The sequence below is a fragment of the Empidonax traillii genome, unplaced genomic scaffold, assembly GCF_003031625.1.
Source record: "Empidonax traillii isolate 1590-97213 ecotype Southwest subspecies unplaced genomic scaffold, ASM303162v1 scaffold55:size2822071, whole genome shotgun sequence".
NCBI lineage: Eukaryota > Metazoa > Chordata > Aves > Passeriformes > Tyrannidae > Empidonax > Empidonax traillii.
Window position 1 is genome coordinate 1,880,939 of NW_020955248.1, and position 24,968 is coordinate 1,905,906.

A 24,968-nucleotide genomic window follows, 5' to 3' on the forward strand; every position below is an offset into this window, starting at 1 on the left:
CCTCTTCTCCCAGGCAACCTGCAACAGGATAAGAAGACATGGTCTCAAGCTGAGCCAGGGGAGGTTTAGGTTGGACATTAGGAGGAATTTTGTTACAGAAGGGGTGATTAGAGATTGGAATGGGCTGCCCAGAGACGTGGTGAAGTCCCTGCGGGTGTGTAAGGAAAGACTGGATGTGGCACTTAGTTCCATGGTCTAGTCGACATAGTGGTGTTTGGTCACAGGTTGGGCTTGATAATCTTAGAGGTCTTTTCCAACCTAACTGATTCTGTGAAACGAAATTCTGACCGGCACCTTCCTATTGTGCATATTTTGCACTCCAAGACAACAGAGTCGAGTGGGAACCGCTTGACCGGGACACCCACGCAGCACTCATTTCCGACGGCTTCTGGCATGGCCTCCGGAGGCCGAGGCCGGGGCCGGGGCCGAAGCCCTCCGCCCCGCTGACCCGCATTCCCCACTCCCAGGCCGGGCACACTCGCTGGCCTCGGCAGGAGCTGAGGCCGGCGCGGGGCATTGTGGGCCCGGCCTGGCAAAGCGCGGGGGGTTGTGGGGGCCGCTCGGCACGGCTCGGTCCAGGCAGAGCAGAGCAGGGGAGCTGGGTCCGGACCCGCGGAAGCCGGGGGGAGCCGGGAGAAGTCCCGGACGCGCCGCCCGCCCCTCCCGAGCCCCCGGCGCCGCCGCCGCTCCCCGCCCGGGCGGCCGCGGGGCGGGGCTGGGCTGGGCTGGGCTGGGCGGGGCGCGCGCCCGGGCGTTGCTAACGGCTCATCAACGGACTCTTGGGGCCCCGCACTTCTGATTGGCCACGGCAGCCGTCACTCTGCGGGGACGGCGGGGCCATTGGCCGTCGGCGGCACGGTGGGCGGGGCGGTGCCGCCCTGGCGGGCGGGCGGGCGGGTCGGCAGTGCCGGTGAGCGAGCGGCGGTCGCGGTGCCGCGGGAGGAGCCGCAGCCGGAGGACGCCGCACTCTCGCCGCGAGGAGCGCAGCCGCCACCGCCGCGGCGTTTCCCTCCCTCCGCCTCTAGCCGGGCTCAGGTGAAGCCGGTCGGGCGGGGGGCGGTGGGCGCGGGTGGCTCCGGTTTGTCCCCTCTGGCGCCGCGCTTCCCTCCCTCCTTCCCTCCCTCGCCGGGTTTGGCGCCTCTTTGTCCGGCCGGGCGAGAGGGCTCCGCTGTGCCGCCTCTTTCCTCCCCCGTCCCCGCGAGACCTGCCGTGCTCGGGGTGCTCCCCGTGTCCCCCCTCTCCTGCGGGGCCGTGCGTGCCGGTCGCGTTGTGCCCGGGGAGTTAACTGCTGTCCCTCCGCTCCCTGCCAGCCGGCCTCCCGCAGGTGGGGTGGGGTGGGGTGGGGCGGGTGGTTGGCGCTCTTTTTCCCCGCACCGACCCCTGTTCCCTCCCCGCCTCCCCCGGTGCGTGTGCCCCCGTGCCCGCGCGGCGGGGGCAGCGGGCAGGGTCCGGCGGGACAGCTGTCAGGGCAGCAGCCTGAGTCACGGGCTGACAGCCCTCCTCAGACACCGCCATGGGCTCGGCTTCCGCCCGCCCGGCCCCACTTCCTCGTTGGGTTCGGGCCGGGAGAGAGGGAGGGAGGAGGGAGGGAGTGACAGGGCAAGATGAAGCTTGCACCGAGAGCTCTTGCAGATAGCTTGTGCTTTCAGGCATCACCTCCGAGCGAGGAGTAAAAGTTCTCCGGCTTTTAGTGATATCTTTTAGCTGCCTGTCCTCCCGTAGGTGTGGAGAGTAACAAGTTTCATAGCCCCCGAGGGTGGCGCCTGCCCAGTGGGTTTAATGAGCATTGCTCCTAATTTGCCTAAACGCAGGGTGAAATGAGTTTTAAAGGAATAACACGCTTCTGGTAATAGAGGGGAATTTTTCAGAAGTAAACTTCATTGGTCAGCAAGGTCTGCACGCAGTGGCTGTTAAATTCCATTTTCTTTTCCTCCTTACGCTTCCTTTTTTTTTTTTTTCTCTCTCTTCAAGCTCTGTTTGTGCTCCTCATCTTTCTTCTTCCATAGGTTTTTCTTCTGTATCCTATGTCGTGATGTCCTGAACCAAACTCCATCAGAGCGGACTAAGAACTTAAACTTTTTCTAAGTGAGCAGGTCTTCTAAAAAAAAACCATCTCTCTCAAGTAGTGCATAAAAAACCTAATGCTTCAAAGGTATTTGTGCTTGTAAAGATATTGTACTAGTCTGCAGGCCAAAGTCCGTCTTATGATTTTTTTGCCTCTGCCCTTCCCTGGGAGGAAATACAAGGTAACTTGCATGGAGGCTGTTGAACCATGGATTGGAAGATTAAATTACACATTCTTAGGTCTTGTATACATCTCCTGTCCTTAAGGCTAGCTGTGGTAAAGTTTTAACTCCAAAGTAACAGCCCTCTAATCAGTTACTGCTTCGGTAAAATGCTTTCGAAATTAGTCACTAGGTTCCATGTGACTAAGTTCACTTATCGATGGCATTCCAGTGAAAATAGCAAATCATGGGGCAGATATGTATTGACCCATAGATGCACTGTCTGCAACTGTAGTGCCGTCTCAAAGTTTAAATGAGATAAACGAATATTTTGTAAACTAGGAAGTTATAGTGAGGGGAAAGCAACTGATAAATGTAAGTGGGACTGCATTTAGCACTGAAAGGTTTTCAAGTTGTTAATCACAATTAACAAAACTCTGTAAACACAAGATAGTGTGGTAATCTGACCTTGTAAAAATAACTAGAATGAAATCCTATAACAGTTCTGTGATGCTCCATGTCAGGTGGAAGTGTTTTAAGTTGACGTGTTCTCCTTCTTTATAACTCTATTTATTGCACTTATTCATAGTGTGTACACTGTCTTTCCAGAGGTGGACAGGCAAAATTTTCTGTAACTCTTAAGGTAGTTACAAAATTGGTAGCAGTGACTAGAAGTGGGGGATTAGAACTTCTCGTATTTTCTGACCTGAAATGTCAAAGTGAATACGACTGGCACCAAGCTGGCTAGTAGTGTGATTCTTTTTGGAATATGGTGTCATCTCTTGATTGCTTGACTTGTATAGACAAGATCTGAATTTGGATGATCTCTGGAGAAGACTCTTTGACCTCAATGTTAGCTCTGCTGGGTAGCCCTGTGTCTGTTTCTGTATAAACAGGAAGATTTAATAGTCGAGATCTGTCTGCCCTAGAAGAATGAGTGTAGAAACTGAAGACCTTTTATTTGACTTTGCATAAATTGTTAGGATATTTCTCCATGGTTCTGGGTTGGTTTTTTTTTTTTTTTCTTTTGAGTGTTTGTTGGAAAAAAGTTGCCAGAATGAGAATTTCATCTGAATAGATAAAGAGTAAACTTTTTTTTTCGTTATTTCCTCTAGGTAGATTTTGACATGCTTCAGAACATTTTAAGTGGACAAATAGCTTGTGAGAGCTGCACCATAATATTTTAAGTGAATCTAATTAATAAGTAATGGTAATAACAATGAAAAAAATACTTGTCAATAAAGTTGTAGGAAAGAAATTAGAAGAATTTCTCACTTAGGAGGCTGAAATAATCTCTGTTGTCTGGCACATTATTTTGGTATTATGCAAAATGTTGGAGAGTGTTCAAACTGTAGCGGGTGGTAGCTCTACTACTCTTCTTTGAGTTAAAAACTGTGGTGGAGTCAGATGCCACAGGTGCTTAAATCTTTTTTCAACAGTACATGGCACTGCAAATGTACCTGCTACAAATGTGAGACTTGCATTTACTACTGCAGCAAGCTATCTTGAAAACATGAACCACTATTATCTTGGCAAGTCTTTAAAAATAATGTGCTACATGTTTGCAATTAATAGTTCACAACTTAGTCTTTGTTAGACTGTTTACATGTAGGTACAAGGGAGTGCATCAGCTACTAAATTCAGTTGTACTGGAAGATTAGTCTGCCTATACCCAAAATTTCAAGTTTTGTTCTGTTCATCTCCAGGATACTGAACAGAGGAGACTGGACACATGCCAGAGGTATTGTGATTTCTGAGCTGATTCTACTCAGTTTTCTGCTTCCACCCCCATCCCTAGGCCTATGTCTTGCCCAGATTTATGTCACTTGTGGATTGGTATGACTCTAGTAGGGTGAGATTATAAGTGGACCCATGGGAGGTACAGGAACCCATCTAGTTAATGCAGGGTTTACTGAAAGGGGAAGTAAAAGCTAAGGTCGTCTTATCCCCCACCTCTGTGTACATCTGCTTCTTTGTGTGGTGGTTTCAGGTTATTGGGTAACGTGCTGAAGTTAACTGATGACTACAGTGCATTTTAGAGACTCGGAGCTACTGTGCACACCTACTAAAACTGTCCAAAACTTTAATCTTCAGTGTGTGATTTAATATATTTTTGTTCATTTGACTCAGTAGTGCACTCGGTGCCCTCTAACGTACTTTTTTTGTCTTTGATTTCTTGTATAAATATCTTATTAGTCTTTGTTTTCTTAGTTTATAATTGAGGCAGAGCTGTTTGCATGTTAAGTAGAGAAATTGTATGCCTGACGTTAAGTCTTCTGTGGGTTGGAACAGAACTATAATAGCAGAGGATTGCCTACAGCAGCATTGTTTTTGCTGGCAGTTGCTCTGGCTTAATGGTGGCTTGGTGACCTTGTACCTTAAATTTCTTTTCAGTTTAAACACACCATGGTTCTAGTTGAGTTTTCTAGTGTAGAAAGAGATGGAAACTAGCAATCTGATTTTCATAGAGTATGATGAGACAAAAAACACAAATGCTACCTCTGCCCTGGAAGCTAATGCAAATGGGTGTTGTCCAACTACATGAAATGCATCAGTTTACAAGTTCATCTTAATTATGGTTTATCCGCTTCGCTTTTTCCTTCAGTGGCTGTGAGAACTTGTTCTGAGTACTTGAAGTAATAATAATAATAATCTCAACACCAATTTGTGTTGCAGTCCTAAGTCACTGTAGTGGCTTAACACCTTCAGACCTCACTCCAACCCAGTTGTGTTCAGTGTAATGAACTAGTCCGTGTTTTCAGTTAATGATCCTTTGGCCTGTTACTGTTCATCATAACATGTTACCTTTCTGAGCATCCTAAAAAGTCTATAAAGAATTAGTAGCGTCTAATTTTCTGGTGCTGGCACTGTGACTGATTTCATTATATGATACTTCTGGAGCTAGTACTGCTAAATCTCCCTCTTTTAAACATAGTGAAGTGGAAATGTAAAATTGACCTACCATACTTGTCTACTGCAAATTATTTCTTGTACAAGTCCTACAAATGTATTGCTGCTGGTCGCAGAGAGGTATAATGAAATGTAACTCTGCATACTGTGGTTTGACTCTGTGACCTCTTTATGAAATTTATGCCTCTAGAGTTTTGTACATGGGGTTTGGATTCTGCTTGTCTTCATGACTAGAAATTTAAATTTCTCCTGATGCATGTACGCTGACTCTGCTGAGAGCAGTAAATAAAACCACATGGATGAGCAATTTCAGTAAAGCTAATAAGCTAATAATTAATAAATTGAGGGACATGTAACTTGGAAATCTGTATCATAAAGTCTCCTTAACTGATGAATACTTCCATTCATCAAGAACTACCGTTTTAATGGGCCTTGGCAGGAAATCCATTGTGATATATGCCTCAACACAGAACCAGAGTTCTGATTTGCTTCAAAGCCAAGTGGGCGTTCAGACTTGCAAGAAAAGAGGTTTAGAGAAATTTTACAGCTCAATTTCGACAGTCATGTGCAGTCAGAGTTGGGATTTTTTTTTACTGTTGGGCAGCTTCCTGTTTAAAATCTAAGACTAAAAGCATGCTCTTGTGATAGTTTACTTCCCTTTTTATTGTTTGTATTGATGAGAGTATGTTCACCTATGTTCTTTTCTGCTTAAGACTTCACCAGTTCACTTGAATTTAGGCTCTTTTAATCTCTGTTGGAGGTGCAGTAGATTTGACTTTGGTTAAAGTTGGTTGTGGTGAGCAACCAACCCATTTAGTTTCAATGATATAGTGGTTTTAAATATTCAAGAAAAAAAAGGAAACCTACAACCAAATTTCAATAAAAAATTAATTTCAGTTGCTTCTTTTCCGCCAGATGTGACTGACTTAGTTTGTTAGTTTGTAGGTAAATTGTTAGTGAGTAAGCTCTTTTTGACAGGGACTGTTAACCTGTAGGTCTACTTGCCATTTAGTGCAAGAGAATTCAGTCTTTGTGTCAGAATTGATAAAATCAATTATTTTGAAACACCTGAGTACAAAGTAGTTAGTTTTTATTGATAGGGTTTCTTTTTCTTAAATTGATAGTCTATCTTAGGATATAGACATATTTGAACAAATATACAGTATTTAAATGTAAGAACTTCTAAGCAAATATTGAACGTAAATCTGAAATCAAACCAGTGAACTGGATTAGAAAGTTCCTGGCTAAGCACTTGGAACTAGTTGGTTGATGAGGTAAATTTGATTTTTGACAGATTTGGGTTTTTTAAATGTAGATGAAGAAAAATATTCTGCGACTTCTGTTTTGGCTGTGTCATTCATAGTTTAAATGTAGAGAAAGATACTGACCTTTCTCTTTGGGATTTTTTTGGGTAGTTGTGAGGATGGATAGCTTTGTCTTTAACACTAGTGAAATGGCTCAGAAGGGGGAGAATGTAGATGAAGGTATCCAGAAACAGACAATTTAATTAATAAATTCTGCATTACAGGTAACCATCTAGAAAACAGTTTTAATTACTTTTTGCTTGTAAATGCATCTGAAGTAGTTCAAGAAATATTTTTTTTGTATTAGTGGAATCTATTTTTTTTTAGCAGAATGCCACTTAGTATATTGTATTATTCATATTTGTGGTTCAGATATCTTTTTTTCCCTGTTGTTCAGAGATAGAGATGGGTTTTATCTCTTTTTGACATCAAATAAAATGTATTCACACTTTACAGAATTGTTTAAATAAATGGGACTATGGATGCAGGTATATAGTAGACTTTGTAAATAATTAAATAATAGGAGGCTTGAAACTGCTGTGTTTCAAATGGATGTGTCTGCTTGCTGACAAAGGGAATTTTCTTTCTTGGGGGAGCATGAATACCAAGTAAGATTTCTCTACAAGCAGAAAGACTTTAAACTGTGACTTAAGATTTGTGACTTAAACCAGCTCACTTAGCTTTTATTGTCTGGGTTATATTGCAGTATGAATCTTTATAGCAGATACTAAAGTCTTTGACATTTCATTACATAGTAAATTATTGTGAATTGGTTTAATGGCCCTTCCCAAGTTTAATGCAGTATATGATGGGAAAAGGAAAATGAGAACACACAAATGTGATGAGGAAGATGTATTAGTCATAATTTTTCTGCAAAAAAAGGATCGCCAGTTTTAGACAAACTGATGTAACTTCTAAAAATTATCTACATTTTGTCTGCATAGCATGGGCATATATGTGTGCATGATCAGTTTATCTTCTTCCTCCACACAGTGGGAGGTAGTCTTTTGTGTAACAAATCTTAATTAGTGGGCAGAATTATATAGGTAGATATTAGTTCTTTAATACTAAAAAAACTTGATGTAGACTTAACTGATAAGTATCAGCATGTTGTGTAGTTCAGCTCTTGCTCATGTAGACAAGGGGAAAAATATCAGAGAATCACAGGATGGTTTCAGCTGGAAGAGAACCTTAAAGATCATCTTGTACCAACCCCCTGCCATGGGCAGGGACACCTTCCACTAGACCAGGTTGCTCAAAGCCCCATCCAGCCTGGCCTTGAACACTTCCAGGGATGGGGCATCCACAGCTTCTCTGGGCAACCTGTTCCAGTGCCTCACCACCACAGCACTGTAGTGTATATGGCTGTGAACAAAATTAACTGTGGTGGAAACACATGAAGCAGTTTTATTATTCCATGATCAGCATTTCCTGATACTGTTTTTTTATTCTATTAGGCCAGAAAGCAAAACTTTGTTGGAAACTTTCAAATTTTATTTGCTTCCTCATATTGGAACCATGGAATGTAACAGTATGTCAGTCTCCTGTCAGAAGGAGATAATTTTCTTTTTTTTTCCCAAAAGAGTCTTTTCCTGTAATGCTGGAATAGAGAAAATTTTATAAGCCATATAACCATGATTATAACAACTCAGACTAAGTTCCTACTTCAGGTGCCCTTCTTATCACTCATTTGGCATTAAAAGAGGAGTCCTTTATTCTCCTCTAATACAGAAATCAGTGCTTCAGCAGATCCAGACAGGAGGGCACAGTTGGGTGACTACTAAAATTAGAGATGCCTAATGCTGTTCCTTTCTAAAGAGTGATATATTTGACATTTAGGGAAGAAAGCACAGGTCAGGAAAGCAACAAACCAACCAGAGGACGAGCGGGAGGCTGAAGTGTACAGACCAGACAAGTGTTCCTCACACGCTCTGCTGCACCCGGAGCTTTCTCTGGAACGTCGGTTATGATGGAGAGCTAAGCAAGGAGTCATGGAGCTGTGTGAGACCTTGATTGCAATAGGGAAATGTCACAATCTGAATGTTTCAAAGTTTTTCAGACTATCTTCAAGGTGATTTTTATGTTCTATAAATAAAAAAATGAAATAAAAAATCAATAAATATTTTCTACTTGGCCTTCTTATACATCCTGGAACTTAAAGGCTATGTAAGTTTTTCCTCAGTGTAGGACTTATTGTTGTTCTTACTTCCAGAAAGAGTCACTCTTCTCCAACCCTTCACCTCCAGGATCACAGTCATAAACAGAGGGGTGGGTCTTTCTAATGAACCCTTATGTACAGCTAGAAGAGTTGAGAATCAGACTTTGACCCTGTAAAGGTGATAGACTTCTCTGTGTCAAGGTTTCTGCCTACCATCCCCATAGCTGCTGTTAGTAGTGGAGCAGAGCTATTTGAAACAAAAATGAAAACGGTAGGTTGAGCCATAAGTGTCCAGAGAAGCTTCTGCTGCAATATAAAAGTAATATTTTCAAAATTTATTTAGCAGACTATTTGCACTGATTCTTGGTTCTTTCCAGTATGGGCTGGAAAAAGATTAGTAGTATTGATGCTGGGATCAAAGCAATTTGTCGGTTAATGTAAGCAAGAGTAATTGTTCCTGTGAGATGACTTTATCGTAGCCACATGCATGCTACATATTTGCATCTCTAAGGGTGAACCAGAACCATATTTTTCTTCTCTGTTCAGTTGTAGTTGTTTAATTCCTTGTTTCCTATTCCACTGAAACCTGGCATTGACAAAGATGACAGGGAATGCTAACTAATATAGAAGTATGTAGAGCTACCTCACATAGCGCCTCAGAGTTCTTTGTAGATACTTTTTTTAGCCTTAAATCAGAATATTAGGGAAGAGATGAAAAGTGACTCTGAGGTAACAAGGACAGGCTGAAACTTTCCAAGCTCTTCCTCCCTCTCTCATGCGATGTCCTTAGGGAATTCTGCATGCCTGATCAGAACTTTTGCAGGCCATTATGCCTCCTGGAAACAAGTCTTCCAGCAAAACAGCTTGAACAGCAGGGATGGGCTGCAGTTTTCTGAACTACAGCTGTCTCCTTAAGTGGGATTACTTTGCTGAGTGGTCACGAAGAATGTGTTCTCCCCCTGGAATGTTTTCCTTGTGGGCACACTGTCTCTGTAAGAGGAATTCTCCTCTGCTGAGAAGGCATGTACTGTACTCGCACTAATGAGAAACAACAGTTGCAGAAAGTGTATTATGCAGGATTGTAAACTTTGAATATTTATTCAAAGTGAATGGGGTTGGGTGGCAGCCAGCCTAGCTTTGTCATGCTAAAGACTGGACTTGAAATCAACAGAAGGCTACCCTCCCCCTCCCTAAATCAGTGTTTGGTGTGTTTAAACAATGTGCACAGGCTTCATAGAGCTGATTAACTGTATTGGTGCCATCTACACAGTAGTGTGTCTTGGTGTCTCACTGAACTCAGAAGGTGCAGTTAAAAGAGGGGCAAGCATACCCTTCCTAGCATTAACTTAAGATAGTCAGACCTTATTTGCCCATGACCTACAGTGGTTAATTACTTTATGGTATGCATTGTGGTTGCCCAAGATTGTTTCTGTGTTTCTGTAGCCTGTGGTGAAGCCTGCACTACCCTGTTTTCACTCTTTGGTACCCAAAAGTAGCCTCTTCAGGTCGATATTAGTTTGTGTTACATGTACATGTGCTTGTAGCTTCTGTTCTCACAGTCTTGCTGTATTTGAACCCAATGGAGAGAAAAGGTGACTAGTAAGTGGCATGTAAGGACAGTGTCGTACAGGGCTTTGTGGCCTTTGCACTTTGCCATGGGAAGTCCCAGCTGCCAGAGCAAATCTCCTCTGTCAGCTGTTAGAGTGGAATGTATGTAGGTGCTGCCTAACACGTACCAGAGTGGTGCTTGGCAACTGATGAGGAGAGGTGGACACACAGAAACTGAGAAACATTTATCCCATGTTCATTGTTATGAGGATGTGTGTCAGGTACCTTTAGGCCACCTGGAAGATACAGAATTCTCTTCAGCTTCTATTGTCTTACCTGTAGTCTGGCCAGTAGGTCACTTTTGTGCAATACAGGTATCACTTATACATTAGATAATTAGATTCCTTCTTCTTAGAACCCCTTCCATGCAGAGAGGGCACTTTTGTGCTCTACCTTGAGTTTAATTTACAGTAATAAACAGGGTAGCTGGCAAGTCTGGGCAGCACTACAGTCAAACTGAATATGCAACAATAATTGCCAGCAATCTGCATTCCAGTTGTGAAATAAATCTTTCAACAATGTATTGTGTGCGTCAGACTGTGACTAGAGAGGAAAGCAGTGAACTCCAGTAAGCCTGATAGCAGTCATTATGAATCCCAAATAAAGCTGAACTAGAAGAAATGTGTCTGCATGGCAGCACCGCATTCTGAACAAAAAGGGTAAGTGCAGCTCTGGCGCTATCTGAGGGAGTGTTAATTGCCGACTCATGTACTTGCCTGATGTTGTATTCTCTAGTGGGAAAACTGAAATTCGTGATTCTTGAATTCAGTCTGAAGCATCAAGCACTGGTGTGTCACAATGTACTGAACTTGAGAAATAAGGAGATATAACCAGTCCATCGGTTCAGCTTCCTGCCAGTTTTTCGCCTTCCCTTCTCCGCCTCCCCCTTGTGATTCATTTCTTGCCCTTAGCGATTCAGACTTCAGTTTTTATGTAGGTGTTCCTTACAAATTGGAGCAATTTGGCCAACAAACTTTGCAGTTTTCTTTCCCATAAACATACTGGGACATGAAGCTGTGAAGTGTCAATATAGTATGTTCTAAACAAATCTGAACAATTTTGTAGTGAATATAAGGGAATTATAACAAGTTTTTATTGGTGAGTTAGGGTTTTTATATTGTCAGTTCATGCTCACTGTAGGTAGCCTGGGCACTACAGTCTACCTTACATTACTTTAGTTTTCTAGCTGCTCTTAAATCTGTTGATTTGAGGAACTGTATTCAGCTGGCTGGGGAAAACAAAATAGCGGAGTTTGCAAAAATAATACAGGTATTAGCTGTTCAGATCATACGCTTAGCAAGGATTCCTGTCATATGAATGTTAATGACCAAACTGAGTTTGAATTATTAGCAGCTTCTCCAAGTCAGATTATTTTTAAAATACTGTACATTAACAAAGAAATGTATTCACCGAGTACTATTTAGTTGTAACTGAAGCGGGACGGTAAGTGACCAGTAGAGCTGTAATTATCTAGTGTAAAAGTCTTGTCTTGCCTGTAGAGGTGGTGTACATTCCTTTTGTTCTGTGAAAGGGTGTTTTGTCTTGTATTGCATCCTCAGGTAAGCCAGTTTGGAAAGTGGTGTGAGAATTGTGTTCCTGAAATACTTTTGAGATGTGAAGCCAGTGAAAAAAGGGAAATTAACTTGTTGTAGTCTAAAAATGTTTGCTATTTATTGTTCATTCTTTTTGTCACCCTGATCTTCAGGGTTGTTCCTCTTCCAGTGCTAGTAGAAAGGTCACTAGACAAACCGTGGGGGGACACATCATTTTATGTGAAATCACATGAAGCTTATAACAGTGCCTTAATGGTGGATATGAAACAAAAGAAAACTTCTAAAATTTCACAAACTTCTCATAATTCATTAAAATAGGAAAATAGTGCGTGATTAAAGCTGTCTGTTGCAATGTAGTAATGCATCTTTGCTGAGAACGAGCCAGAAGCTGAAAAAGAACAATGTGGAGATCCTACTTTAATGGTGTTTCAGGTAACTCAAACTGGAAGTCTTCTCTTGCCTAGCCTACTGGCTAGGCAAGAGATCATGCTTAGCATGATGCTTTAACTGTTGCCATTAATACTCTTCTGAATATATTGATTCTGTTTCTACTTTGGCTGTTACCTCCAGAGTTTGGCAGAGCCCAAGCTCGTCTTACTGAGCAGTGGCTCAGTCCTAGAACGATACTGTGGCTGCTGACAGAGTAAACATTGGGGAGGGGGAATGTAATACAGATAGTTCTGGAAAATGAAATTGCAAACAGGTAATGTTCTGTGCTTCTAGCAGTTGCAAAACACTGGACCTTACAGCAGAGGCAGCTTTCCAAGCCAGATAATGTGTTTGTTTCTAGGTTTATGTAGAGAGTGTGTGAAGTGAAGTATCTTATAAGGTAAACCTTAAGGCTGTGAAATTGCAGAAGACTAAGGCAGATGTGTCCATAGGATTGTATTCCAGTGAGGGTTTTGGGTAATTCTGCCTAGTTCAAGGGGAATGCATGTCATCTTAAAACCAATGTTTAACTTATTCCTCTCAAAAGAATCTGCTGGAAACTACAAAAAAGGGAGAGGGTTGAATTTTTTTTTTTTTTTAAGGTAGGACTGCATATTATTATGTCTTGGTCCTGTCCTTTTTGCAACTGTAGAGATGGCTTCGCCTCCATCTGTAACTGTATGGCATCTTTATGGCAACTATGTAGTTAGTTAAATGGCAAAGAATGTCTTTTGGTTCCTGAAATAGTGGAAAACAAGCAAAGCTTGACCAGCCTCTTCCTCAGGCTGCTACGAACCACAATAAGGGAACATACTGGGTTAACAGGGAAGTGACTGTAGTATGTCATTTTTGGAAACAATACTAGGAAGGAGGCATTTAAACTCAAAACAAGGATGGTCTGTCTTCCTTCTTTATTTTTTAGTCGTCTTGCCTATAGACTAGTGTTGCATCAAAAAGAATATTGTTAACGGTATTCTCATCTGACAGTTGCACAATAGCCATGTAAAGATAAATGTCCTTGCCCTGCATAATTATCTACACCAAAAATGCAAACTACCAGGCAAACAAATTGCTTCCTAATTTGTTCCTAAAATGGCAATGATTTGCATTCATTGTGAGTTGCTGTAAGGCTGCAAGAGCTTACTGGGCTTCCTTCCTTCCTTGACCACTTAAGGGATTTTTAGAAATGCCCAGTGAAATGCAGCATAAGCTAGGAAGATAAGTTTAGGAGCCTGTGAGATGGAACTTGCTGAATCTGATTCCTCTGGTACTGTTCTTATGGAGAAGACAAATTAATGGTTGGTTTGTGGTATTGCTAGTTTAGACGCCCTGTGGGTTAGAAGTCAGCCTTGAGAATAGCACTAATGCCATGTTATCTTACCATGAGCCTCCAGTGTTTTACTTCTAGTATGTGATGATTCTGTTCTGGAGCATATGAAGACTAATTAAAGATGGTGATAAGAAGCCTGCTACTGCCATGCAGTAGGGTAGTTTTCAAGTCGGTTTCAAGTTTGAGGTGCAGGCTCTCTTTGAATCTCCTCACTACTAATTGGTAGCTTAAAAAACTTGGTGTTTGGTGAGATTTTAGAATAGCTGTGTTAGGTTATTTCTCTTCTTAGTGTAAAAGTTGTTTTCAGTCCTGAAAATAAAAATGAATAGGTGCTCTAGAACAATCCCTTACTGGTTGAAGAATACACTTTTTTGTACGTGAGATAATTCGGGGTTCTTCTCCTGTAAGGAATTTGACTAGTGTCTCTGTAACTGTCTTTTTTCCTTAGTTCTCTTCAGATCTAGAACTGGCTGGGGATACCTCTTGAAAGATTTCTTGTGGTCTTACATATTTTTTAGCCAAAAAGAATTACTCTGCCCTGGAATGTATCTCCAAGATGTAGTGCAATGCATTTACTCTAGCCGTAAGGAAGTGAGGAATATATCTCAGTGCAATGTAGGACACTTCAGATGGCTGGTTACTTAGGATTCCTCAGGAAATGATGAAACTGAATTTAACTGAAGCATACTGCCTCTGTGTCCTGCCTGATTATAGCCAAAAAAGGCAACTGGCTAGATTCTGGGAGTTGCATAGGCAGGAAACTGTGTAATGGAGGGTAGAGCACAGCTGTTGCCTTGCCAAACCTGATACAGCTCTGGACACAATTGAATATTTATTTCTTTTTTTTTATTTTCCCCCTCCTTCCCTGCACTCCCTTTTTTAACCCTTTGACCACAACCTGCAGATGGTACTCTGCAGTGTCATGAAATCCTAGTATCTGCTATTGCATTGTTAGTCTTCTCTATTTCCTATATGCTCTATCAGTCTCGCTGTTGTAGGGTGGTCTTGGAGCTCTCCTGACAACTCAAGTTTTTTATGGCAGCTTCCAGATTGCTACTTCTTATCTCTGCAACAAATCTCTTCATTAAAATCTAGTTTTTTCAGTGAAAATATGAAAAACCAGGGCAGAGTTGCTCTGAGAATGACCATTGTGGTGATTGAGGTGGAAGTGTCAGGGACCCTGTGGGTAAGGAAGGACGAGGTAAAGTGTGGGATAACTGTTTGGGATATCCTGTAAGACTTAAGACAGATTTTAAACTCAAACTAAAGAAAATTATTATTTATAGAGTACTTTTTTCTTTGTTTGCTAAAGAATTTTTGACTGTGAATATACAGCTAACCGTACAGACTCTGACAAAAAGTTACATCCAACCTACAGTAATACATTCGTTGAAAGGAATTTCCCTACATGCTTACAAATGGCTGGTGTGGGCATTTGTGCCCATCATTATTATAGCTGATGTTTTTCTGGCTTCAGTCACAGCTTGCTAATGCTGGGACTCAACATCTATTGTTGCTCTCATGCATATTTTGGGAATTGGGCTGCTTCTGTCCCGCTTTCAATACTTTTTTGTCTGCAGTACCTCCAGTCAAACTTCACTTATTTGATTTGCTGGATGGTTTGTAAATATGGATATGTTCAGTAGAAAAGTTACCCTATACATCCTGACAGGCTTCTATGACATGAGTATTGATATTTTCATTTCCTGTTCTTTAGGTGGTAAAGAGCTCTGGTTTCTACCCAAGTTATGAAAAATGTATATTGAGGACACTGGTATCTTTGTGAGGAAGGATCCAAGAAGTTATGTTTATGGGATCTTGTAAAGAGGCTGCTGTTACATGGTTAATGAGCCTTGACGCATGCAGCCCTTTTCTGATTGAAAGGATTCCTGAATGGCACTAATAAAATTGCTGCTTTATAAACTGGAAAATCCCTGGCGGTAGCGTTCTGGTTTTGATGAAACACTGAATCTGGGGTGCCATTTTTCAAGCATGCCGCCTGTCTCCCTTTTGTCTAGGTGGAACTCTCTCCTCTGTCTAACCACAGCTTCATAGAAGGATCTGTTAGAGGAGTTTTAGCTGTAGAACTTCCTGAACACAGATTTTTTCTGTTACTCTCTTGGAGGTTTTTGCTACTGAAAGTTATGTAGAAAAAAAAGAAAGAAACTGGTGAGCTGGTAATTACTACTAAACTGGTGATGCAAAGTATCTAATATCAGTCTTAACTGGTGTCCTCAAATTATTGCTCTTTTAGAAGCAAAGTGCGCCTCTTTGTCTAGACTGGTAGTTGGCATTTCTACCAAGCTGTGGTATTCAATTTATACCTTATCAGAAGAAGGAGATACAAAGTAAAAGTGTTGATTAAACACTTATGATTATATTTCTGAGCTAGTATCTCTACCAAGTAGAGCAGTGAAGGACTAATCTTGACCACAGTGTTACTGACATAGTGTCTGATGCTATGAGGATTGGCACAAATTGTTTGGTACTTGGCCCTTTAACATGCTTTCTCTTTTCTGCCAAATAATGGCTTCCAAATGCTTAACGGTCAGTGTTGTGTTGTAGGGGTTTTTTTAAAAACTGCTTGCTAGTTTGGTTTTTTTCATCCTCTTGGCAAACAAAACCTTGACCTTATTGGAAGTTTGACAACTTTAGCAGTGCTTACTAACATGAAACTAAAGGAGGGGGAAGGCATGCTCTGATGACCAGGGATTCAGAGTACTTAGCATGTGCCTGTCTGCCTCTAGGAATTTGCAAGGCAACTTGAGGCTTTAAAAATATCCTTTTTTTTTTTCCTTCTCTTCACAGGTCCCCAGTTGTAAACCACAATGGCGCAAAGAGATGCAGATAAGTACCTTTATGTGGACAAAAACATCATTAATAACCCCTTGACTCAGGCTGACTGGGCAGCTAAGAAGCTGGTATGGGTTCCCTCGGAGAAGAATGGGTTTGAGGCAGCTAGCCTGAAGGAAGAAGTAGGAGATGAAGCTATCGTGGAACTGGCAGAGAATGGGAAGAAGGTGAAAGTAAATAAGGATGACATCCAGAAGATGAACCCCCCCAAATTCTCTAAAGTAGAAGATATGGCAGAGCTGACGTGCCTGAATGAAGCTTCTGTGCTTCACAACTTGAAGGAGAGATACTACTCGGGACTGATCTATGTAAGTAATCTTGTCTATTTGCGTGGGAATTCTTGATTACAGACTGTGTGAACTTACTGTAATCACTTTGCTCCTAAATATGTATGTTAACCTTTCATTGCCCCTGTCACAACTGTGTGACTTAGCTTCTTCCCTCTACTTACAGTTTTTTCACTAAACTGTGCCCAAACCCTCCGCTATTAATATTGAAGCTTTCAAGGAATGCAATGGTAAATTTGCCTTTAATGTTTTAGTGTCTCTGTTTGCAGGGACTCTGTTGCCTTTGAACTTTCTTTTAGCAAGAAGCAAGAGCAGTTGGGTAGTGGTAAGCAGGGAGTCTGATCTGAACTGAACTAAATAATAGTAAAAACACAGTTCTAATACACCCAGAATTTGAATTGCGTTTTCCATGTCTGGAGCTCCACTGGGGAAGAAGGCTAATACCAAGCTTTGTGTTACAAATATTCTGGATCTCAGACTCTCTTGTCAGAAAAGGTACATATGTGCCTGCATGTGCTTACGGATAGGAAATGTTTCCTTTTTCTTCTACCTCCAAATGGACAAGAGCAGAGATTCCTGCTTCTTACTGCTGTGTAAATGACAAAGGTACCGTTTATGGGACCAACAGTCATACCCAATGAAGCAGGCAGCAACCACTTCACTGAATACCAAAGGCAATAAACAGGGAAGGGTGGGGAAGGAGACTTTGGAACCTTGATCTGGTTCTTCAGTTCTCTTCTGATTTTCCTCTTCCTGTTGCCTATGTTTAACCAGCAGATATTGGTTGTGATAATCTTTATTAATACTCTGAAGTTATAGAATGAATTATTAAACTCAGTGGTCATGTAAAATTTGGGTACAGTATCTGGTTAAAACAGGAATTAGTGTACCTTGGTTTGTTCATTCTGAGATAGCCTCTGCTTATAGGATTAAAATAGGACTGTCTGAGATGGAATTGTGAGAAATACTGGATGTTCAGTATTTTTAGGCACGGTGAAACCTTCTTCACAGTATATTAGAAGATCTAGTAAAATAAATTGTACTAAAGAGTAAATTCTGCATGTAAACAGGTATATTAATAGAATCCTCAAAGAAATTCTGTCTAAGTTCCCCACCACCACTTCTTGTGCTGCCAAAACTTAGCAGCTGACTCTCTTGTCATATGGAGAAGACAATATAAGTAAAAACTCTGCAATATCGTTTTGTATGTTTGGGGTGGGTTTTTTTTTGAATGCTTATTACTTTATCATCCCTTAGGGCTGTAGTCTTTCATGTAGTCATCCTATGGGGAATCTGTAGATGTTCTCTGCTGCCCTAATAGGGACTGATGGTATCTGAGACACCACACAGGAGGAATTCACTCTTGCTGTACATCTTGGTTAGGAACCATTGTGGACTATTGCCTCCCAAGTTGAGGAGTATGAACACAAGTGAGAAAATCATGAGTGAGTAGTTTTGTGACTACTGTTCTTCTCGAGTGGCATGAAGGCATAGAGATGACTCTTGCAAAAATTATCAAAGAACTCTAAAAGATGCAGAGCTGATATAAATTTAGTCTGACTCCCACTGTCTGATGTCAGAATTTGAGAGCTAATGTGATTGGAGGTTAATGCACGTAATTATTCTTGTGGTCAACAACTCCTCCAATTATTGGTCAAAATCTATTCTCAGAGGGAAGAATCTTGGTATTGAGATGAAATGTGATGCATAAGATTTTTAGAATAGGAAACATTGCTAGTTTATATAATAAGTTGTTGAAAATAATTCAGCAGTATCTCAGTCTGTTGCGCACTGTGCAATACGCTGTTTCACATACCTTGTGAGACATCCTCTGAGATTTCTGATGTAGTCTGTGACTGTAATAAAGTGAGTTCTTCTAACTGGATTGTAAGAAATATTAAAAAATCCCCACACCCTTCACCTAAGAAAACCTAACATAGTAATTCCCTATTACAGAATCTTAGTCTTGCCAAAACTCTGCTTCTGTGCACTTGTGAAATGGACTGATCTCACCTGTCAGCAGTTCTCAGCAAGTCAGGAGATTAATGTGCAGGCTTAAAATACTTTCATTGGAGTGGCTGTTAGTTGATCATTAATCCGCCTGAAGAAAGGGAGTACACACAACGCATCTCCAGCATAAATGTCTCTGGGAGGATCATAAGCGTAATTTGGTTTTGCTCTTGTCCCTTCTCTCTCATTTGGCATTAGGGTTGCATGTCAGATTTTTTTTAAACTTTATTTTTCTGTCTTTCCATCCTGTAAAAGGAAGGAAGAAATCTTATCATTGGTGCAGGTAAGGAGTGTCAAACAGTTCAAGAACTAAGAGCTAGAGTCTGACACCAATTTAGTGTTTCCTTGTGCAGATTGGTTCTGCACTGAGGTGACTTGCTAATAGACTGGCTTTCTATTAACCCTTTCTGTTTGGAATCCTTTAACAGAAGATCATTTTCAGCTTTTGTGTTGCTTACTGAACTGTCCTGTTTGTATTTAATGTGAAACTCAAAACTCAACCTTACGCATTCCAGTTATGTTACTCAAATTAACAGTTACTGGAAAATAAACTTTCTAATGCTGTCAACTTTGTGCTGTGCTGTAGATGATCCTTTCAACTCTTCAGAGCTAGTTTAGCAGTTAGAAAAACAAAACTACTTCCAATTTGGCCTGTGTGTCACTTGAAATAGTTAGTGAAAGATAATGCCAGAGTTCTATTTTTAGATAGCAATGTCTGAGACAAAATATGGATTTCCAAGCAAGATATGCTTATAATAGGTGAGCCTTGAAATTGGAGCCTTAGGTTCAATTCAGGGATTTATGCATATAAGTTTATGACTTGTACTTCAGTAGGATGAAGATGACTCTTGTCTTCTCTGTGGTAGGGATGTCAGCTTCTGCTCAATACAACTCAACTTGCTCTCTGTCAGTGGGATTGACCAGCAGTTGTGTCATGGTGGTCTCACTCAGTTACCTATCCCAGCCATGATTAGTTGCTTCTCTTTATTAAACAGAAATATCACCTCACACATCTGAGATCATTATACTGTGTGGAAACTTCCCTTAGGTATTTCTCCTGGCAACCAGAATGCTGGAAGAGAGGGGTGGCTTCTTCCTGCATGCTTGCTTCATGGCTTCATCACTCTAAGTGAAATGAATGTTTTCTAAACTGCTGCTCTCATCTATAAGATTGCTTCAGACCTTTGCACTGTACTTACCTGAAAAGTAACAGTTCTGATTTGTCAGCAAACAGAACTGTGAAAGGTCACACAAATACAGACAAGAAAACCTAATGTTCCTTGTGGACTTGTATTGTGTGTACTGTGAACATGCTGTTCTTGCCTTGACTCCTTTCTACCTCTTGGTCCTGCTCTGTCTTCCACTAGTGTAGTCAAAGGTCAGGAAAGCATGACCCAGACTTTCAGCTGATATTCTGTACTGTACACGTACTGTTGGACTTGATGGAGAGCTAAGGCTGAGGCAAAAGGAACTAGCATTGCCAGGTTGGTTCTGTAAATTCCTTAAACTGTTCCCTTCAAGCACTACCTGAAACCTAACTTGAATAGAATGTCTCATGGAAGTTTAGCTTCCGGAACTTTAGAAGTACTATGCCAAAAGGGTTTTAGCCAACTTTCATAGTTTTTCCACTTTGGAAAGAGATTGAGTATTTTCTGTAAGCCATTCCTGATAGTTTATTTTGAGGTATGGAAAAAGAACCTTAAGTATCTATAAAAAAATTTTGAGTGAAAACTATATCTGAATCTGCTGCATAGAAGAGTGAACTAATTACTTAACATCAAGCCAGCATGTAGAAAATTTAGATATAAGACCACAAACTGTGTGGTAGATGCTATTTTAACCCTTCTGATCAGTGCAGTCTAATCCTTACCTTTATCTAGCTAAGGAGCTAAATCTGATTAAGTCCTCTTTGTGCTCCTTGTGGAGAACTCTTTACCACTCCGAAGTACTCCTTCTTCATTGAGCAAACAATAAAAGAGATGTTGACAATAGAAATAAGAAGTGCCAGATGTACTCTCTTCTGGTAGCACTGCAAGTTGCTGTATAAAGCTGTTCATCTCCAAATGTTTCAAACAGCTGCTTCTGAAGTTGATAGGGAAGTAGGATAGCTGTAAATCCCAGGAGCAAGGCTTGGAATGCTATTCTTAGAATATCTAGGAAATATCTAAGAAGCCTCTGCTTCTCCTATTCCCCTTGCAAGTAAAAAGTTCATTGGGCTTTTTCGTTTAGGTATTCAGATTTGAATTTTGTTTTTTTCCGTTTTCATTTTCACTGGAAGTATTTTGACAGTTGTATTCCATTGGAATTGTATGATTTAAACCAGTGGAAACCAATTGAGAAATCGAGGTTTGCTGTCATAGATCAATGAATTAACCATTTGAAATGAATTAGAAGTAAACTTCAGCAAATGTTGCTGACTATACTACATTAATGACCTAATAATGGTTTGAATTTAGTTCGAGTCATACTCGTTACACTATAAATCAGAAAAGTGTTCAGACTGGAAGAGTCTTCAGGAGACCATCTAATCCAGCTTCCTGTTCAGAACATGGTGGCACTGAATTTGGCCTAGTCCAGTGGTCTTGAAAAACCTTTCAGGAGTACACTGGTCCAATTTTAATTTTATTAACTGTTTTGGTTTGAAGTTTTATTGTGTTGTAGTTGATCAATTACTAGATAAATCCATAGCAAACACGAGGCAGAATATAATAAATGGTGTGCTTCTAGGAGCTGAGCACTTACCTTATACAATAAAATGGCACTTGACCTGAGTATAGGAACCTTGAAAGGAAGAAAAGCCAGTCCTAGTAGACTGTTAGTTAGCCAGGGAGCAGCCCAGTGCTACCAGTGTGACTAATGTGTCAGTTGATGCTCTGTTGTGCCTACTTGGAAAAGTTGAGTACTGGTCAAACTGATATGACTTTAGGTATTGCTCAGATTCTAATATTGCTTAGTGAGAAGCATCCCGCATGGCATCACTGGAAGAAGTACTTAAAAAAGCACTGTTCAGTTTGTCTGTTTTTCTAACTAATATACTGTTAAAATATGCAACTGTACAACATTTAATTCTTGTCTTTATTTGCTGGGGCGTTTTCTTTCCAGACCTACTCAGGCCTGTTCTGTGTGGTAATCAACCCTTACAAGAACCTGCCCATATACTCAGAAGAAATAGTGGAGATGTACAAGGGCAAAAAGAGACATGAGATGCCCCCTCATATCTATGCCATCACAGACACAGCCTACAGGAGTATGATGCAAGGTAAGTGCTGACTGAGATAATGACTCTTGTTGAAATCCCAAATCAAGGCTGCAGTCAGAACACTGTAGGAGAACAACAACTCACTGCTATCAAAAGGCATTGTTGCCCCTTCTGTCCTTGCTTACGGGCACGTGATACCTACTTGGTACCAGCTTTTGTGTTCTGGTGAATACCTTTCTCCTGCTCTAATGGACTGAAGAACCTTACAAAGAGTCTGGTTAGAGCTAAATATAATATGAAGAACAAGTTGGTGTGAATGCACAGGGTTCAGAGAAGCAAGGAGAACTGAGTAGCAAATTTTCCCTCTTGGTGATGAGTTTATGGATCAAGATAGCTATAGGTGGGCAGGTAGATGTATTGATTGGTAGAGGCTTTTAACAAAAGCCAGCTTAAAATCCAGTTGTACAATCTGGTTGGGTGAAACAAGCTTAATATAACCTGTATTTTTAAGTGTGGTGGTCAGTGGTAGTTTTACTGATCAAGAGTTGTTTGGTTACATTCCTATTCTGGTGAAAATAAAACTATCAGGAAATATTAAGTACATTTGTTGGCTTTTCATGGAATAAAGACAGAAAGCAGATTGAGTTATTTCACCCCCACCCTCATGTATACAGCTGAGAATTAGAGAACCATATATATTATCTGCAACTTGTTTATCACTTGAGAACATTTAAATATAGAGCTCTGGATGTCCTGTGCATATCCCTCATTCTGAAAGGAGGTCTTTTACAGAGTCAGTGCTTGTGTTTGCATGCTTGGAGAGTGTTCAGGTGTGAAAGTATTTTGTGCTTTTCTTCCTGTTTGTAGATGGGTTTTATGAAGAGGCATGCTTTGTAAGGTTTAAAGGGTGTAATGGACAGTTTGATTTGTCATGACTTGTATGAATGTAATTACTCCTTTAATTTTTGATGACTGGAAATGATAAAGGTGTTTGTCTCTCCTAAGTCTTAGCTTGACATTTTTCAACAATGACCAGATATAATAAAATCATACTTTAAAATTCTCATTAGACTCAGTTTTAGAGTTCTGCTTTTCACCTGTCCTCCCCACCACTTGCACCTCCAAGCGCAGGAGGACTATAATAATACAGTTTCCCAGAACGGGAAGGGGGCAAGAAGATCTTCATCCATCTACCTGTGTTAGTGGCTTCAAAAAAACTTTGTGTGGAGAAGGCTATGAAAGGTTGCTAAAGCATGGTGCCATGCAGAGCAGAGCACAGGGCTGAGCTAAGGTGATGGATCAGTTAATCTATATTTGTAAAAGCCTGAGGTGGGGAGGGATGAGCATACAGACGTGCTGCAGTGGGCTGGTGGCACAATATTGATGGTGATTTGTTGAAGATGTGGCAGGACTTGAAGAAATACAGCTATATTGCTGATGTGTTACTGTGAAATGAGTGCTGTATCCAGAAGAAAAAAAAAAGTGAACCTGGACCTATACAGGACCTCATTTCCCTCAGAGAAAGAGACTGGATCTGCCATGAAGGACATGAAGAGAAACTCCACCTGTACTACACGTGGCAGAATGTTGTCCATAAACTTCATCCCTTATTGCTTCCTTCTTGCCCTCTCCTTGTCAGCTCAAGTACTAACTTGCATTTTTCTTAAACAAGCTATTGACTTAACTGTACCAAAGTTACTGTTCCCTAAAAAGAAATCTTTTCTTTATAGAATCAGAAATGGTTTCTTTGGCATTGTTGTCCTTTTCCCTTATAGACAACAGTCAAACCGTTTGAAACCGCATGTGCATTCATCTTGTCCTTCATCTCTGCCAGGTATATCATTATGTGGCAGAAGATATCCAAGCGGCTGCAATTCTGCAACAGGGGACAGGTGACCTTCCCTGGTCTTCCCTGGTGGTTCAGAGCTAGTGATTAATCTACATGGATGTTTTCTTTGCTGTTGAGAAGATGTCTGTATCAGATCACTGCTTCAGCCATGTCTAAAATTTGGAAATCCCAGACCTGACTTGCTTTATTGTATAAAGCCAAAGAATGGCAGTCCTGCCTCTGTGTTCCAAGGATGGGAAAGTTGCTATGAGCTCTGCTGGAGTGTTTACCTTTCCCAGAACAATTCTAGCTGTTCAGTATTCTCAGAAGTATTGATGGTCAAGAGGTTTACCCTAGCTCTTCTTTGCCTAGTGTGAGATACCTCATTTCTGACTTTTTGGAATGCCTGTTGGTTGTCAATATCATTCCCAGTTAGCTTTTCAACTAGCCTGCTTTGACCTGTTTAACTAGGTTTGGAAGGATTTTTCTATGTGGATTCACATGTGCCTGTGTGACTAGCAAAGACCCCTAGAGATTGTTTTAGGGTTATTTGCTGCCTTATTTCCTTGTTGCTAAAGGTAACAGTAGCATTCCAATGTCTGCTACTGGTGGTGAGGGAGAGTAGGTTGTTGCAGTGTCTCTGGTCCTGGCCAGCCTCTAGGGCAGTGGAAAGCAGCATTCCTATTCCACTTTCTCATTTTGCTCAGCGGTGGGGGAGGCTCGGTGCAGCAGCCAGTGGTATGGCAGGAATCTGTGCAGAGAATAGAAGATGAAAGGGTCGGGTGCTCCACATGAGCCAGAGGCATTTAGGATTAGGCTGCCTTCCCTAGGTTACTTTCAGAGCCCTGAAGACTGGGCATCCTTCATGGCCTGAAGAAGGATAGCAAGCTGTTGACTCTGACTTCTGTCAGCACGGGGTATAGTTATCTCTTAAGCTGACAGAGCTTAATTGTTAATTGATTTGGACTCTGATTTTTTTTTTTGTTTTGTTTTGTTTTTGTTTTGTTATGTTTTTTTTGTTGTTGTTTTCAGTCAATTTATGGTATTCAAGTAAGCAGGCCTTTCAAAGGGTCGACTCATCAGGAAAGGAATTGGGAAGGGGAGAGGAAGATGAGGGCTTTGTTCCAATCTCTGCTAATCCAGAAACTATTTAACCCTTTTCAGGCATCTGTGCTGATAAACTATTGGTGAGCTTGGTCCTCTTTTTGTGTCTGCTGGTTACTCCAATGACAGAAGTGTCACATGTAACTTAGATATTCCAAGAGGTTATATTG

General features: G+C 41.2%; 1 protein-coding gene across 1 annotated transcript in view; it reads left to right on the plus strand.

Annotated features, from left to right (window-relative positions):
• The first annotated feature begins 904 nt into the window (after positions 1 to 904).
• MYH9 (myosin heavy chain 9) overlaps positions 905 to 24,968 on the plus strand; it is a 71,384-nt gene continuing 47,320 nt past the window's right edge. Inside the window, exons 1-3 of the mRNA XM_027879548.1 lie at positions 905 to 1,035; positions 16,326 to 16,678; positions 21,770 to 21,926. Coding sequence (XP_027735349.1) covers positions 16,346 to 16,678; positions 21,770 to 21,926 — 490 coding nt within the window. The 5' untranslated portion in view covers positions 905 to 1,035; positions 16,326 to 16,345. The remainder of the gene's footprint in view (positions 1,036 to 16,325; positions 16,679 to 21,769; positions 21,927 to 24,968) is intronic.